This window comes from Hyla sarda, chromosome 3, assembly GCF_029499605.1.
Source record: "Hyla sarda isolate aHylSar1 chromosome 3, aHylSar1.hap1, whole genome shotgun sequence".
Lineage (NCBI taxonomy): Eukaryota > Metazoa > Chordata > Amphibia > Anura > Hylidae > Hyla > Hyla sarda.
The window spans coordinates 2313800-2331875 of NC_079191.1; the positions used below are offsets into that span (position 1 = coordinate 2313800).

At 46.8% G+C, this 18076-nt stretch overlaps 1 protein-coding gene across 1 annotated transcript; it reads left to right on the plus strand.

Annotated features, from left to right (window-relative positions):
* The first annotated feature begins 1503 nt into the window (after nucleotides 1-1503).
* Nucleotides 1504-17260, plus strand: LOC130360489 (uncharacterized). Its single transcript, XM_056562980.1, has 3 exons — nucleotides 1504-1514; nucleotides 3327-3457; nucleotides 16577-17260. Exons 2-3 carry the CDS (start codon nucleotides 3339-3341, stop codon nucleotides 17154-17156), a joined length of 699 nt encoding a protein of 232 aa, XP_056418955.1. The 5' UTR covers nucleotides 1504-1514; nucleotides 3327-3338; the 3' UTR covers nucleotides 17157-17260.
* The last annotated feature ends 816 nt before the right edge of the window (nucleotides 17261-18076 follow it).

The following is an 18076-nucleotide window of genomic DNA, read 5'->3' on the forward strand; positions in this document are numbered from 1 at the left end:
TCGGGTAAGGGTGGTGATGCGATGCTCTGGGGAGAGCCGGGGTTCTGTAAAGGAGATCCCGTGGGGCCCCAGTTGTCGGATCCCCACCGATCTAAAACTTATAAGGGGGTGATTAGTTTTGGCGCACACTTGCACATTTCTCAGCTCCATATAAAGGGTAGAAAGCAGATCAAGAATTGAATCTCTTCCTTAGAGTTAAGCGTGTCTTGTTCTCTGTGGAGGAGACACAGAGACTCAACCACAGATTGATGAGCTGCAGGACTGAGGGGCCAAAGATGTCACCAATAGAGGTGATCATCACTGCCTGGGTCCAAAAGACAGGGAAAGTGATGGCCTCTATTCAGAGATGTCACCTGTAGTCACTAAATGTCATTCTTGTTCTGCCTGTTTGTATCTGATCAGTAACCACATGGATACATTACCACTACTGTCTACAGGAAAAGATCAACAAGTATAAATGCTGAGGGCGGCATAAGATATAAATACAGCCGCGACCACAATGGGGAGAAGCCTGGGGAGGGTTTGTAACATTTGTAGATCATAAAACTTCCTAAGAATTGTCTATTCTATAGAGTTATTTCATCATTGTGTTTTGTATGTGAGAGACCAATCACTAAGAGAGTCCACACCTCAGTCCTGAGGATATAAACCCTGCAGCCCCCGAGCTCCACACAACACCCCGAGCACAGACATCACTGAGGAGCCTCCAGAGACCCCAAAGACATCACTGAGGAGCCTCCAGAGACCCCAAAGACAACACTGAGGAGAATTCAGAGACCCCCAAAGACATCACTGAGGAGCTTCCAGAGACCCCAAAGACAACACTGAGGAGCCTCCAGAGACCCCCCAAAGACATCACTGAGGAGCCTCCAGAGACCCCCCAAAGACATCACTGAGGAGCCTCCAGAGACCCCAAAGACATCACTGAGAAGCCTCCAGAGACCCCCCAAAGACATCACTGAGGAGCCTCCAGAGACCCCAAAGACAACACTGAGGAGAATTCAGAGACCCCCAAAGACATCCCTGAGGAGCTTCCAGAGACCCCAAAGACAACACTGAGGAGCCTCCAGAGACCCCCAAAGACATCACTGAGGAGCCTCCAGAGACCCCCAAAGACATCACTGAGGAGCCTCCAGAGACCCCAAAGACATCACTGAGGAGCCTCCAGAGACCCCAAAGACATCACGGAGGAGCCTCCAGAGACCCCCAAAGACAACACTGAGGAGTCTTCAGAGACCCCCAAAGACATCACTGAGGAGCCTCCAGAGACCCCAAAGACATCACTGAGGAGCCTTCAGAGACCCCCAAAGACATCACTGAGGAGCCTCCAGAGACCCCAAAGACATCACTGAGGAGCCTTCAGAGACCCCCAAAGACATCACTTAGGAGCCTCAAGAGACCCCAAAGACATCACTGAGGAGCCTTCAGAGACCCCAAAAAACATCACTGAGGAGCCTCCAGAGACCCCAAAGACATCACTGAGAAGCCTCCAGAGACCCCCAAAGACATCACAGGTGCAGTATGGATCATGTGACCTTAATAGTTATTATACTACAGTAGAGTCAATGCTACTACATTATCTGTACTCAGAGAGTTATCACTGTTATCTGTGGTGTTACATAGGACTGCAGGTCACATCTATACATTATCTGTACTCAGAGAGTTATCACTGTGTTATCTGTGGTGTTACATAGGACTGCAGGTCACATCTATACATTATCTGTACTCAGAGAGTTATCACTGTGTTATCTGTGGTGTTACATAGGACTGCAGGTCACATCTATACATTATCTGTACTCAGAGAGTTATCACTGTGTTATCTGTGGTGTTACATAGGACTGCAGGTCACATCTATACATTATCTGTATTCAGAGAGTTATCATTGTGTTATCTGTGGTGTTACATAGGACTGCAGGTCACATCTACTACATTATCTGTACTCAGAGAGTTATCACTGTTATCTGTGGTGTTACATAGGACTGCAGGTCACATCTATACATTATCTGTACTCAGAGAGTTATCACTGTTATCTGTGGTGTTACATAGGACTGCAGGTCACATCTACTACATTATCTGTACTCAGAGAGTTATCACTGTTATCTGTGGTGTTACATAGGACTGCAGGTCACATCTATACATTATCTGTACTCAGAGAGTTATCACTGTTATCTGTGGTGTTACATAGGACTGCAGGTCACATCTACTACATTATCTGTACTCAGAGAGATATCACTGTTATCTGTGGTGTTACATAGGACTGCAGGTCACATCTATACAGTATCTGTACTCAGAGAGTTATCATTGTTATCTGTGGTGTTACATAGGACTGCAGGTCACATCTATACAGTATCTGTACTCAGAGAGTTATCACTGTTATCTGTGGTGTTACATAGGACTGCAGGTCACATCTATACAGTATCTGTACTCAGAGAGTTATCACTGTTATCTGTGGTGTTACATAGGACTGCAGGTCACATCTATACATTATCTGTACTCAGAGTTATCACTGTGTTATCTGTGGTGTTACATAGGACTGCAGGTCACATCTATACATTATCTGTACTCAGAGAGTTATCACTGTTATCTGTGGTGTTACATAGGACTGCAGGTCACATCTACACATTATCTGTACTCAGAGAGTTATCACTGTGTTATCTGTGGTGTTACATAGGACTGCAGGTCACATCTATACATTATCTGTACTCAGAGAGTTATCACTGTTATCTGTGGTGTTACATAGGACTGCAGGTCACAATTATACATTATCTGTACTCAGAGAGTTATCACTGTTATCTGTGGTGTTACATAGGACTGCAGGTCACATCTATACATTATCTGTACTCAGAGAGTTATCACTGTGTTATCTGTGGTGTTACATAGGACTGCAGGTCACATCTATACATTATCTGTACTCAGAGAGTTATCACTGTGTTATCTGTGGTGTTACATAGGACTGCAGGTCTCATCTATACATTATCTGTACTCAGAGAGTTATCACTGTGTTATCTGTGGTGTTACATAGGACTGCAGGTCACATCTATACATTATCTGTACTCAGAGAGTTATCACTGTTATATGTGGTGTTACATAGGACTGCAGGTCACATCTACTACATTATCTGTACTCAGAGAGTTATCACTGTTATCTGTGGTGTTACATAGGACTGCAGGTCACATTTACTTCTTTAAGACTCTTCTCCAGAGGACACCATTTACACCAGGTTCTTGTACTCTCTCCACTACATTCCCACCACTACTCACTGTATCAGGCGTCACTATATGAAGCAGATATATTCGGCTCCCATGTATGTTTATCTATTCTTGTAGTTACAGACGAGGATGAGACACATGATCCTGGCCGCGCTCTGTATCTGGAGCTGTATAATGACCGTGACTCCGCTGCTAACTGAGGAAAAAGTGGCAAGAGTGACAGACTACATCCAGCAGCACTTCACTAAGTGAGTACATGTCTGGCCCTTTAATCTACATCTAGCAACATTGGGTTCTCTACCTTAGCATCACAATGTCTCGTTCCTACAATTGTCCATGTGGTCACATCTAAGACCAAACATGACCACAACATATCTGATCCGATGTACAATGCAAACTATTATGCTCAAATATCCAACAGAAGAAAAAATACATATAATTAATCAATTATTTGCCCGTAGATAGAAGGCATCCAAAATAATCACTTTACTCTGGACAAATTTACATACATCCTCTATTTTAGTGACAGTTCATGCTGTGCCAAAAAACAAAAATAGTGGGTTCAACCAGTAATATCCATAAGGGTGCTACCAGTGCTAGTATCCTAAACACAAAAGTAACATAGAAAAGCAAAAGCACACATTAAAGGGGTACTCTGGCCCCAAGACATCTTATCCCTTATCCAAAGGATAGGGAATAAGATGTCTGATCGCGGGGGTCCCGCCGCTGGGGACCCCCACAATCTAGCATGCAGCATCCACCTGTAAGTACTGCCGAAAGCGTTGGAGTCTCTCCGTGTTATGCCTCCCGACCACGGGGACGGAGTATTGTGACATCACGACTCCGCCCACGGGTGATGTCAGGCCTGCCCCCTCAATGCAAGTCGCTCCCTCCCATAGACTTGCATTGAGGGGGCGGGGTGTCACCGGGGCGGAGTCGTGACGTCACAATACTCCGTCCCCTCAATGCACGTCTATGGGAGGGGGCGTGACAGCCGTCACGCCCCCTCCCATAGACTTGCATTGAGGGGGCGGGCGTGACGTTTTCAAAGTGGGCGGAGTCGTGATGTTACGATACTCCCTCCCTGTGGTCGGTAGACATAACACTGAGAGCCTCCAGTGCTTCCGGCAGTATTTACAGGTGGGTGCTGCATAATAGATTGCGGAGGTCCCCAGCGGCGGGACCCCCGCGATCAGACATCTTATCCCCTATCCTTTGGATAGGGGATACGATGTCTTGGGGACGGAGTACCCCTTTAAGGCACACAGTAATGCTATCTCATCAATACTTTATTGTAGTACACAACATAAATTTGGGACCTGATTCGGGGGGGACACCCGCTCCAATTTTTACATTGTGATGTATTTTTATCATATCTATTGACCGTGCACTTTATTTTGAACAAGTGAACATTCACTCAGCTGCTACTAATTTACTTTTGAGTTCATGCTGTACGACTCTCTTAGTTCCTCAATAAGATATGGTATATATGCACAGTCTTTACATGTTCAGGGTGTATAAAGCGTGATCACAAGCTGAGTGTTCTTTATAACCGGTTAGTACCGGCTGCTATCACAATGATGTCAGGCATTTAACCCTCTAGATCAGACCTGGGCATTGTACGGCCCGCGGGCCACATACGGACCTTTGATTGGCTCTGACCGGCCCCCGCTGACTGTCGGCCGTACAATGCACAGGTCTGAGTCACCACCAGCCTGTGACAGGGAGAGCTCCGTGCGATGACAGGAAGAGATTGTACAGTGCTGGGGAGGGGAGGGGGCGTGCACCTCCTGTCTCCTGTCTACCCCTCCCCCGCAGTCTTACAACCCTTCATAGGCAGAGCAGGGAGGGGAGAGGAGGAGAGGCCTTGTATCCTGTCTCCCTCTGCTGCGCAGGGCGGGTGAGTGTCTGTGTTTATATGTGTCTGTGTCTCTGTCTGTTGGGGGGGGGGGGGAGCTGCCTAATGTGGGGGACAACTAATCTTGGGGAACAACTATGCTGCCTTATCGGGGGGCAACTATACTAATCTGGGGGGCAACTATGCTGCTTTATCTGGGGGGCAACTGTGCTGCTTTATCTGGGGGGCAACTATACTAATCTTGGGGGGCAACTATACTAATCTGGGGGACAACTATGCTCCTAGTCTGGGGACAACTATGCTGCTTTATCTGGGGGGACACTATGCTGCTTTATCTGGGGGGCAACTATACTAATCTGGGGGGCAACTATACTAATCTGGGGGACAACTATGCTCCTAATCTGGGGGACAACTATGCTCCTAATCTGGGGGACAACTATGCTCCTAATCTGGGGGACAACTATGCTCCTAATCTGGGGGACAACTATGCTCCTAATCTGGGGGACAACTATGCTCCTCATCTGGGGGACATCTATGCTGCCTAATGTGGGGGACATCTATGCTGCCTACTCTGGGGGACAACTATGCTCCTAATCTGGGGGACAACTATGCTCCTAATCTGAGGGACAACTATGCTGCCTAATCTGGGGGACAACTATGCTCCTAATCTGGGGGACAACTATACTGATCTGGGGGACAACTATGCTGCCTAATCTGGGGGACAACTATGCTCCTAATCTGGGGGACATCTATGCTGCCTAATCTGGGGGACATCTATGCTGCCTAATCTGGAGGACAACTATGCTCCTAATCTGGGGGACAACTTTGCTCCTAATCTGGGGACAACTATGCTCCTAATCTGGAGAACAACTATGCTCCTAATCTGGGGGGGCAACTATGCTCCTAATCTGGGGGACAACTATGCTCCTAATCTGGGGGACAACTATGCTTCTAATCTGGGGGACAACTATGCTCCTATTCTGGGGGACATCTATGCTGCCTAATGTGGGGGACATCTATGCTGCCTACTCTGGGGGACAACTATGCTCCTAATCTGGGGGACAACTATGCTCCTAATCTGGGGGACAACTATGCTCCTAATCTGGGGGACAACTATGCTCCTAATCTGGGGGACAACTATGCTCCTCATCTGGGGGACATCTATGCTGCCTAATGTGGGGGACATCTATGCTGCCTACTCTGGGGGACAACTATGCTCCTAATCTGGGGGACAACTATGCTCCTAATCTGGGGGACAACTATGCTCCTAATCTGGGGGACAACTGTGCTCCTAATCTGGGGGACAACTATGCTCCTCATCTGGGGGACATCTATGCTGCCTAATGTGGGGGACATCTATGCTGCCTACTCTGGGGGACAACTATGCTCCTAATCTGGGGGACAACTATGCTCCTAATCTGAGGGACAACTATGCTGCCTAATCTGGGGGACAACTATGCTCCTAATCTGGGGGACAACTATACTGATCTGGGGGACAACTATGCTGCCTAATCTGGGGGACAACTATGCTCCTAATCTGGGGGACATCTATGCTGCCTAATCTTGGGGACATCTATGCTGCCTAATCTGAGGGACAACTATGCTCCTAATCTGGGGGACAATTTTGCTCCTAATCTGGGGACAACTATGCTCCTAATCTGGAGAACGACTATGCTCCTAATCTGGGGGGGGCAACTATGCTCCTAATCTGGGGGACAACTATGCTCCTAATCTGGGGGACAACTATGCTTCTAATCTGGGGGACAACTATGCTCCTATTCTGGGGGACATCTATGCTGCCTAATGTGGGGGACATCTATGCTGCCTACTCTGGGGGACAACTATGCTCCTAATCTGGGGGACAACTATGCTCCTAATCTGGGGGACAACTATGCTCCTAATCTGGGGGACAACTATGCTCCTAATCTGGGGGACAACTATGCTCCTCATCTGGGGGACATCTATGCTGCCTAATGTGGGGGACATCTATGCTGCCTACTCTGGGGGACAACTATGCTCCTAATCTGGGGGACAACTATGCTCCTAATCTGGGGGACAACTATGCTCCTAATCTGGGGGACAACTGTGGGACAACTATGCTCCTCATCTGGGGGACATCTATGATGCCTAATGTGGGGGACATCTATGCTGCCTACTCTGGGGGACAACTATGCTCCTAATCTGGGGGACAACTATGCTCCTAATCTGAGGGACAACTATGCTGCCTAATCTGGGGGACAACCATGCTCCTAATCTGGGGGACAACTATACTGATCTGGGGGACAACTATGCTGCCTAATCTGGGGGACAACTATGCTCCTAATCTGGGGGACATCTATGCTGCCTAATCTGGGGGACATCTATGCTGCCTAATCTGAGGGACAACTATGCTCCTAATCTGGGGGACAATTTTGCTCCTAATCTGGGGACAACTATGCTCCTAATCTGGAGAACAACTATGCTCCTAATCTGGGGGGGCAACTATGCTCCTAATCTGGGGGACAACTATGCTCCTAATCTGGGGGACAACTATGCTTCTAATCTGGGGGACAACTATGCTCCTATTCTGGGGGACATCTATGCTGCCTAATGTGGGGGACATCTATGCTGCCTACTCTGGGGAACAACTATGCTCCTAATCTGGGGGACAACTATGCTCCTAATCTGGGGGACAACTATGCTCCTAATCTGGGGGACAACTATGCTCCTAATCTGGGGGACAACTATGCTCCTCATCTGGGGGACATCTATGCTGCCTAATGTGGGGGACATCTATGCTGCCTACTCTGGGGGACAACTATGCTCCTAATCTGGGGGACAACTATGCTTCTAATCTGAGGGACAACTATGCTGCCTAATCTGGGGGACAACTATGCTCCTAATCTGGGGGACAACTATACTGATCTGGGGGACAACTATGCTGCCTAATCTGGGGGACAACTATGCTATTAATCTGGGGGACATCTATGCTGCCTAATCTGGGGGACATCTATGCTGCCTAATCTGGGGGATAACTATGCTCCTAAACTGGGGACAACTATGCTCCTAATCTGGAGAACAACTATGCTCCTAATCTGGGGGGGCAACTATGCTCCTAATCTGGGGGACAACTATGCTCCTAATCTGGGGGACAACTATGCTCCTAATCTGGGGGACAACTATGCTCCTAATCTGGGGGACAACTATGCTGCCTAATTTGGGTGACATCTATGCTCCTAATTTGGGTGAAAACTATGCTGCCTAATCTGGGGGACAACTATGCTGCCTAATCTGGGGGACAACTATGCTGCCTAATGTGGGGGACAGCTATGCTGCCTACTCTGGGGGACAACTATGCTCCTAATCTGGGGGACAACTATGCTCCAAATCTGAGGGACAACTATACTGATCTGGGCGACAGCTATGCTTCCTAATCTGAGGGACAACTATGCTGCCTAATCTGGGGGACAACTATGCTCCTAATCTGGGGGACAACTATACTGATCTGGGCGACAACTATGCTTCCTAATCTGGGGGACAACTATGCTCCTAATCTGGGGGACATCTATGCTGCCTAATCTGGGGGACATCTATGCTGCCTAATCTGGGGGACAACTATGCTCCTAATCTGGGGGACACCTATGCTCCTAATCTGGGGACAACTATGCTCCTAATCTGGAGAACAACTATGCTCCTAATCTGGGGGGGCAACTATGCTCCTAATCTGGGGGACAACTATGCTCCTAATCTGGAGGACAACTATGCTTCTAATCTGGGGGACAACTATGCTCCTATTCTGGGGGACATCTATGCTGCCTAATGTGGGGACATCTATGCTGCCTACTCTGGGGGACAACTATGCTCCTAATCTGGGGGACAACTATGCTCCTAATCTGGGGGACAACTATGCTCCTAATCTGGGGGACAACTATGCTCCTAATCAGGGGGACAACTATGCTCCTAATCTGGGGGACAACTATACTGATCTGGGGGACAACTATGCTGCCTAATCTGGGGGACAACTATGCTATTAATCTGGGGGACATCTATGCTGCCTAATCTGGGGGACATCTATGCTGCCTAATCTGGGGGACAACTATGCTCCTAATCTGGGGGACAACTATGCTCCTAATCTGGGGACAACTATGCTCCTAATCTGGAGAACAACTATGCTGCCTAATCTGGGGGACAACTATGCTCCTAATCTGGGGGACAACTATGCTGCCTAATTTGGGTGACATCTATGCTCCTAATTTGGGTGACAACTATGCTGCCTAATCTGGGGGACAACTATGCTGCCTAATCTGGGGGACAACTATGCTGCCTAATTTGGGTGACAACTATGCTGCCTAATTTGGGGGACAACTATGCTGCCTAATCTGGGGGACATCTATGCTGCCTAATCTGGGGGACAACTATGCTGCCTAATCTGGGGGACAACTATGCTGCCTAATCTCGGGGACATCTATGCTGCCTAATCTAGGGGACAACTATGCTGCCTAATCTGGGGTACAACTATGCTGCCTAATCTGGGGGACAATTATGTTGCCTAATCTGGGGGACAACTATGCTCCTGATCTGGGGACAGCTATGCTCCTAATCTGGGGGACAACTATGCTGCCTAATTTGGGTGACAATTATGCTGCCTAATCTGGGGGACAACTATGCTCCTGATCTGGGGGACAACTATGTTCCTAATCTGAGGGACAACTATGCTCCTAATCTGAGGGACAACTATGCTGCCTAATCTGGGGGACAACTATGCTGCCTAATCTCGGGGACATCTATGCTGCCTAATCTGGGGGACAACTATGCTGTTTAATCTGGGGGACAACTATGCTGCCTAATCTGGGGGACAACTATGTTGCCTAATCCGGGGGACAACTATGCTCCTGATCTGGGGGACAGCTATGCTCCTAATCTGGGGGACAACTATGCTGCCTAATTTGGATGACAACTATGCTGCCTAATTTGGGTGACAACTATGCTGCCTAATCTGGGGGACAACTTTGCTGTCTAATGTGGGGGCAACTATGCTACCTAATTTGGGTGACAACTATGCTCCTAATCTGGGGGACTTCTATGCTGCCTAATCTGGGGGACAAATATGATGCCTAATCTCGGGGACATCTATGCTGCCTAATCTGGGGGACAACTATGCTGTCTAATCTGGGGGACAACTATGCTGCCTAATCTGGGGGACAACTATGCTCCTGATCTGGGGGACAACTATGCTCCTAATCTGAGGGACAACTATGCTCCTAATCTGAGGGACAACTATGCTGTCTAATCTGGGGGACAACTATGCTGCCTAATCTGGGGGACAACTATGCTGCCTAATCTGGGGGACAACTATGCTCCTGATCTGGGGGACAACTATGCTCCTAATCTGGGGGACAACTATACTGATCTGGGGGACAACTATGCTCCTAATGTGGGGGACAACTATGCTCCTAATCTGAGGGACAACTATGCTCCTAATCTGAGGGACAACTACGCTGCCTAATCTGGGGGACTACTATGCTCCTAATCTGGGGGACTACTATCCTGCCTAATCTGGGGGACTACTATGCTTCTAATCTGGGGGACTACTATTCTGCCTAATCTGGGGGACAACTATGCTCCTAATCTGGGGGACAACTATGCTCCTAATCTGGGGGACAACTATGCTCCTAATCTTGAGGACAACTATGCTCCTAATCTGAAGGACAACTATGCTCCTAATCTGGGGGACAACTATGCTCCTAATCTGGAAGACAACTATGCTCCTAATCTGGGGTACAACTATGCTCCTAATCTGGGTGACAACTATGCTCCTAATCTGGGGGACAACTATGCTCCTAATCTGGGGGACATCTATGCTGCCTAATCTGGGGGACATCTATGCTGCCTAATCTGGGGGACAACTATGCTCCTAATCTGGGGGACAACTATGCTCCTAATCTGGGGACAACTATGCTCCTAATCTGGAGAACAACTATGCTCCTAATCTGGGGGGGCAACTATGCTCCTAATCTGGGGGACAACTATGCTCCTAATCTGGGGGACAACTATGCTTCTAATCTGGGGGACAACTATGCTCCTATTCTGGGGGACATCTATGCTGCCTAATGTGGGGACATCTATGCTGCCTACTCTGGGGGACAACTATGCTCCTAATCTGGGGGACAACTATGCTCCTAATCTGGGGGACAACTATGCTCCTAATCTGGGGGACAACTATGCTCCTAATCAGGGGGACAACTATGCTCCTAATCTGGGGGACAACTATACTGATCTGGGGGACAACTATGCTGCCTAATCTGGGGGACAACTATGCTATTAATCTGGGGGACATCTATGCTGCCTAATCTGGGGGACATCTATGCTGCCTAATCTGGGGGACAACTATGCTCCTAATCTGGGGGACAACTATGCTCCTAATCTGGGGACAACTATGCTCCTAATCTGGAGAACAACTATGCTGCCTAATCTGGGGGACAACTATGCTCCTAATCTGGGGGACAACTATGCTGCCTAATTTGGGTGACATCTATGCTCCTAATTTGGGTGACAACTATGCTGCCTAATCTGGGGGACAACTATGCTGCCTAATCTGGGGGACAACTATGCTGCCTAATTTGGGTGACAACTATGCTGCCTAATTTGGGGGACAACTATGCTGCCTAATCTGGGGGACATCTATGCTGCCTAATCTGGGGGACAACTATGCTGCCTAATCTGGGGGACAACTATGCTGCCTAATCTCGGGGACATCTATGCTGCCTAATCTAGGGGACAACTATGCTGCCTAATCTGGGGTACAACTATGCTGCCTAATCTGGGGGACAATTATGTTGCCTAATCTGGGGGACAACTATGCTCCTGATCTGGGGACAGCTATGCTCCTAATCTGGGGGACAACTATGCTGCCTAATTTGGGTGACAATTATGCTGCCTAATCTGGGGGACAACTATGCTCCTGATCTGGGGGACAACTATGTTCCTAATCTGAGGGACAACTATGCTCCTAATCTGAGGGACAACTATGCTGCCTAATCTGGGGGACAACTATGCTGCCTAATCTCGGGGACATCTATGCTGCCTAATCTGGGGGACAACTATGCTGTTTAATCTGGGGGACAACTATGCTGCCTAATCTGGGGGACAACTATGTTGCCTAATCCGGGGGACAACTATGCTCCTGATCTGGGGGACAGCTATGCTCCTAATCTGGGGGACAACTATGCTGCCTAATTTGGATGACAACTATGCTGCCTAATTTGGGTGACAACTATGCTGCCTAATCTGGGGGACAACTTTGCTGTCTAATGTGGGGGCAACTATGCTACCTAATTTGGGTGACAACTATGCTCCTAATCTGGGGGACTTCTATGCTGCCTAATCTGGGGGACAAATATGATGCCTAATCTCGGGGACATCTATGCTGCCTAATCTGGGGGACAACTATGCTGCCTAATCTGGGGGACAACTATGCTGCCTAATCTGGGGGACAACTATGCTCCTGATCTGGGGGACAACTATGCTCCTAATCTGAGGGACAACTATGCTCCTAATCTGAGGGACAACTATGCTGCCTAATCTGGGGGACAACTATGCTGCCTAATCTGGGGGACAACTATGCTGCCTAATCTGGGGGACAACTATGCTCCTGATCTGGGGGACAACTATGCTCCTAATCTGGGGGACAACTATACTGATCTGGGGGACAACTATGCTCCTAATGTGGGGGACAACTATGCTCCTAATCTGAGGGACAACTATGCTCCTAATCTGAGGGACAACTACGCTGCCTAATCTGGGGGACTACTATGCTCCTAATCTGGGGGACTACTATCCTGCCTAATCTGGGGGACTACTATGCTTCTAATCTGGGGGACTACTATCCTGCCTAATCTGGGGGACAACTATGCTCCTAATCTGGGGGACAACTATGCTCCTAATCTGGGGGACAACTATGCTCCTAATCTTGAGGACAACTATGCTCCTAATCTGAAGGACAACTATGCTCCTTATCTGGGGGACAACTATGCTCCTAATCTGGAAGACAACTATGCTCCTAATCTGGGGTACAACTATGCTCCTAATCTGGGTGACAACTATGCTCCTAATCTGGGGGACAACTATGCTCCTAATCTGGGTGACAACTATGCTCCTAATCTGGGGGACAACTATGCTCCTAATCTGGGGGACAACTATGCTCCTAATCTGGGTGACAACTATGCTCCTAATCTGGGTGACAACTATGCTCCTAATCTGGGTGACAACTATGCTCCTAATCTGGAGGACAACTATGCACCTAATCTGGGTGACAACTATGCTCCTAATCTGGGGGACAACTATTATACTAATCTGGAGGACAACTATGCTCCTAATCTGGGGGACAACTATGCTCCTAATCTGGAGGACAACTATGCTCCTAATCTGGGGGACAAATATGCTCCTAATCTGGAGGACAACTATGCTCCTAATCTGGGGGACAACTATGCTCCTAATCTGGGTAACAACTATGCTCCTAATCTGGGGGACATCTATGCTGCCTTATTTGGGTGACAACTATGCTGCCTAATCTGGGGGACAACTATGCTGCATAATCTGGGGGACAACTATGCTCCTAATCTGGGGGACAAGTATGCTCCTAATCTGGCAGACAACTATGCTCCTAATCTGGGGGACAACTATGCTCCTAATCTTGGGGACAACTATGCTGCCTAATCTGGGGGAAAAACTACCCGGCCCTCCACAATATTTTTAGTTTCTCATGTGGCCGCATGGGAAAAATAATTGCCCACCCCTGCTCTAGATGCAGTGATCAATGGTGATCACAGCATCTAAATGCTGAAATAACATGTGCCGGTAGGTTTAGAGCCTGATCTGGACCTCTACATTGCAGTGGAGCGGTCTTGATCAGTTAAAATGGCGACTAGACAGCTTCTCCTTCTCCTGTGTCCTATCAATGCTCTGGTAATACAGTCTGCCTCAGGCGGACTGAATATGCACAGCACCGACTGTACTGATCAGTGCTTTGCTAATGTGTAGTAGTAAACAGTACAAGCAGTCTGATGATTGTTGGTAATAGTCCCCTATGGACACTAGACAAGTTGGAAATAAATAATTAAAAAATATATATATATAAAAAATATAAGTCGAATAAAAATGTAAATCACTTTCTTTTTTTCATTTTATAAATTATAAATGTAAACAAAAATAAAGAAATAAATATATTTGGTATTGATATGTCCAAACTATTAAAGTGTAATGTTTATGACCCTGCGTGGTGAACGGTGTAAATGTAATAATATGCCAAGTGACAAAATTGCTGATTTTTGGTCACTTCACATACCAGAAAAAAACATATTAAAAAGGCAAACCAGTGACAGGATCCTGCGCAATGATAAGAAAGTCTTTAAAAAATTATTTCAGGAGTTTTCATACAAATCAGCCTTTAAATTGGATTCAGATTTGATTGCCGATTCACACTGCAAAGCACCCAGGGCAGCGGGTGGAAGGAGTTAAGTGGGGATGTATAGCATCAACACTTATCTCTTTGGGCTAAATAATTAGCAGCAATGCATAGAGAATACCGTAAAGAAGCCAGGACGCCTGTTAACATTACATGAGTCCCTGCTACTCTTCATAATTTTCTTGGTGTCCTACACTAGGGTGCCATGGAAGCTATGGCCTGAGCACGAGGCAAACACTAACTTCAGCTCTGCGCCCAGCCCAGTGAATGTGAACAGAGAATCAGGCATATATTGAAAGCCTACTGTTCAGAAAACACCAGAGCAGGGGCACTTGTCTTTGTACAGGAGTCCCTGCTCCAGTATACATTTGTTCCAGCAAAATAATACACTTCTTAGATTAGGAAAAAAGCATTTTTTAATTCATAGCAAATTTGATGTATTCAAATTCATTTGCTCATCTCTGGCCCTGAGTCAGTGGGTATCGAGGTGGCTCAGTGGTCAGCAAGAACAACATCTGTAACTAGTTTGTATGTTCTCTCTATAAAAACATAATGTTGAGTGAACAGTGTACAATGCTATGGAATCTGTATGTGCTATATAAAAATAGAGATATCATTATTATTATTATTAGTCACATAGGAGTTCGATAGAATCATTAAAGGGGTACTCCGCTGGAAAACATTTATGTTTAAATCAACTGTTGCCAGAAAGTTAAACATATTTGTAAATTACTTCTATTAAAAATTCTTAATCCTTCCAGTACTTATCAGCTGTTGTGTGCCCCCCAGGAACTTCTTTTGTTTTTGAACTTTCTGTCTGACCACAGTGCTCTCTGCTGACACCTCTATCCATATTAGGAACTGTCCAGAGTAGGAGAAAATCGCCATTGCAAACATACCCTGCTCGGGACAGTTCCTAAAATGGACAGAGGTGTCAGCAGAGAGCACTGTTGTCAGGATTCGGCTGGCTGGAGGTGGATCCTCTTTGTCAGAGAGGGATTGGCGTGGACCGTGCTGGCAGACTGGTTCTAAGTTGCTACTGGTATTCACCAGAGCCCGCCGCAAAGCGGGATGGTCTTGCAGCGGCGGTAGCAACCAGGTCGTATCCACCGGCAACGGCTCAACCTCTCTGACTGCTGAGATAAGCGCGGTACAAGGGATTAGGCAAGAGCAAGGTCGGACGTAGCAGAAGGTCAGGGCAGGCAGCAAGGATCGTAGTCAGGGCAACGGCAAGAGGTCAGGAACACTGGCTTGGGATACACAAAGAACGCTTTTACAGGCACAATGGCAGCAAGATCCGGCAAGGAAGGGAAGGGCAAGTGAGGTTATATAGACAGGGAGCAGGTGGAAGCTAATTAGACTGATTGGGCCAGGCACCAATCATTGGTGCACTGGCCCTTTAAATCGCAGAGAGACGGCGCGCGCACGCCCTAGGGAGCGGGGCCGCGCGCGCCGGGACAGCACAGACAGGGAACGAGTCTGGTAAGCGGGCCGGGATGCGAATCGCGAGCGGGCGCGTCCCGCATCGCGGATCGCATCATGGCTAGGGACATTATCGCAGCGCTCCCGGTCAGCGGGTCTGACCGGGCACTGCGAACAGGAGAACACTGCAAGCGCTCCGGGGAGGAGCAGGAACCCGGAGCGCTCGGCGTAACAACTGTGGTCAGACAGAAAGGAAGTTCAAAAAGAAAAAGAACTTCCTTTAGAGCATATAGCACTGGAAGGATTAAGATTTTTTAATAGAAGTAGTTTAAAAATATTTTTAACTTTCTGTAAACAGTTGATTTAAAAAAAAAAAAAAAAAAAGGTTTTTTGGTGGAGTACCCCTTTAATGAAGAGTAGTATAATAATTTGCAAACAAACATAGACTGATCCTTACAGTTTGTCTATAATCTATAAGTGCATATGAATTTATATCATAAATAATAATAACAACAATAATAATAATAGTAATAAATAAATAAACAGCTGTATATATATATATGTATATATATATATATATATATATATATATATATATATATTTATGTGACCTTTCTCACTGGTTCCACTCTTCCTTACTTGCAGGGACTTTAACTATCAATATTCTTACTTTGTCAAGTTCACCGAAGATGAATGCATCCGAGGGTTAACAAATGACGTCTTGCAGGAGGCCCTGGGAGGAGAAGACGCTAGCGCCATGTACCACAAAGTAGATGCTCATCTTATCTATAAAGGAAAAAGAATGGTCGTAACTTCCCACCTCCGATATAAAAAGAGCCACAAAAAACACAACTTACAGGCGGAGTATCGCTTGCTGGAGTCCGAACTTATTTCCCCGATCAGCACTCTCCTGACCGACGGGCTTTTCGCAGGTTGCAGCATATTTTATTCTTTTTACTCCCCATGTACAACAAAGTGTTCCCTCCCCGACGGAAATTATAATATTATAGACCAACTGGACACAATTAATGGACTCCCCAAAGACAGGGCCTTTGTTTTTGGGAAAGCGCTTTGGTACGATGCGGAGCGGCCGAGTAAGAGTAGGCAGGTCTGGGATTCCTGGAGATCATTGAATAGTCACACTCCTTTGTTTCGCTGTGCTGCAAATAACTGCGTCCAATGCTTTAAAAATGGTGTCCATCAAAACCATTGTTATAATGTTTAGTCACATGATATTACAGAAATAGCTTTGTATATGGGAAAAAATAATTACGAAATTGCATTGAAGCCAATCATATTCTCTCAATAAAGGCTATTTACGTATTCCAACCAGGGACCTGAGTCATCTTTTATTTTTCGCATATTGAAAGGAATTATCCAAAATTATAAAAATATATCTGTTATATGAGGTATTCAACGTATCCTCATTCACTTAAATGAATCAGCTGCAGTACTACCCATGGACAGGTGTGGTGCTGTTTCTAGCTGAAAGTAGCCATAATATTCTGATCCTGGAAAATCCATTTAAGTAGAACTCATGCGTAACAATCTGAAAATCCAATCCTAAAGGGGTATTCCCATCTCAAAAGATGCCCCCTTCCTATAGGATAGAGGATAACAAGCTGATTGGTCGGGGGTCAGAGCCACAGGACCCTCCATTGATCATGAGAATGGAGGTGAAATTTAAAGGGGTATTCCACCATAAGGTGATTTTAGTGCATACCTGCCACCTTTTTGTGAACTTGGTATTTCCTGTTGGAGTTCATTCTCTTAAACTACACATCCCATAGTTCCATGCTTGTAAGTGTGAAGTTACATTCCTCCCTTCCACACATCAGCCACCCCACCCATTGCAGCCAAAATAAGCCCAAAAGATCAGTGTTTTCGATTCAGGGTGCCTACAGCTGTTGCAAAATGATCTCTCTCCCACCCAGCGGTCGCTCCACCCATTGAAGCAGGACTGGCTCCCTTTGCACAACTGACTAGTGAGGTAATGTCTCGATGCACTGCAGCCTGGGAAATCCCGAGACCTGAGTAATTTTGTAAAATTAAAAATAAATACTCTGGCAAAAATCACATTACAATTGGGAGATCGCCGTCACACAGAGGTACAGACACTATATTATGAACTACACTAACTTTACA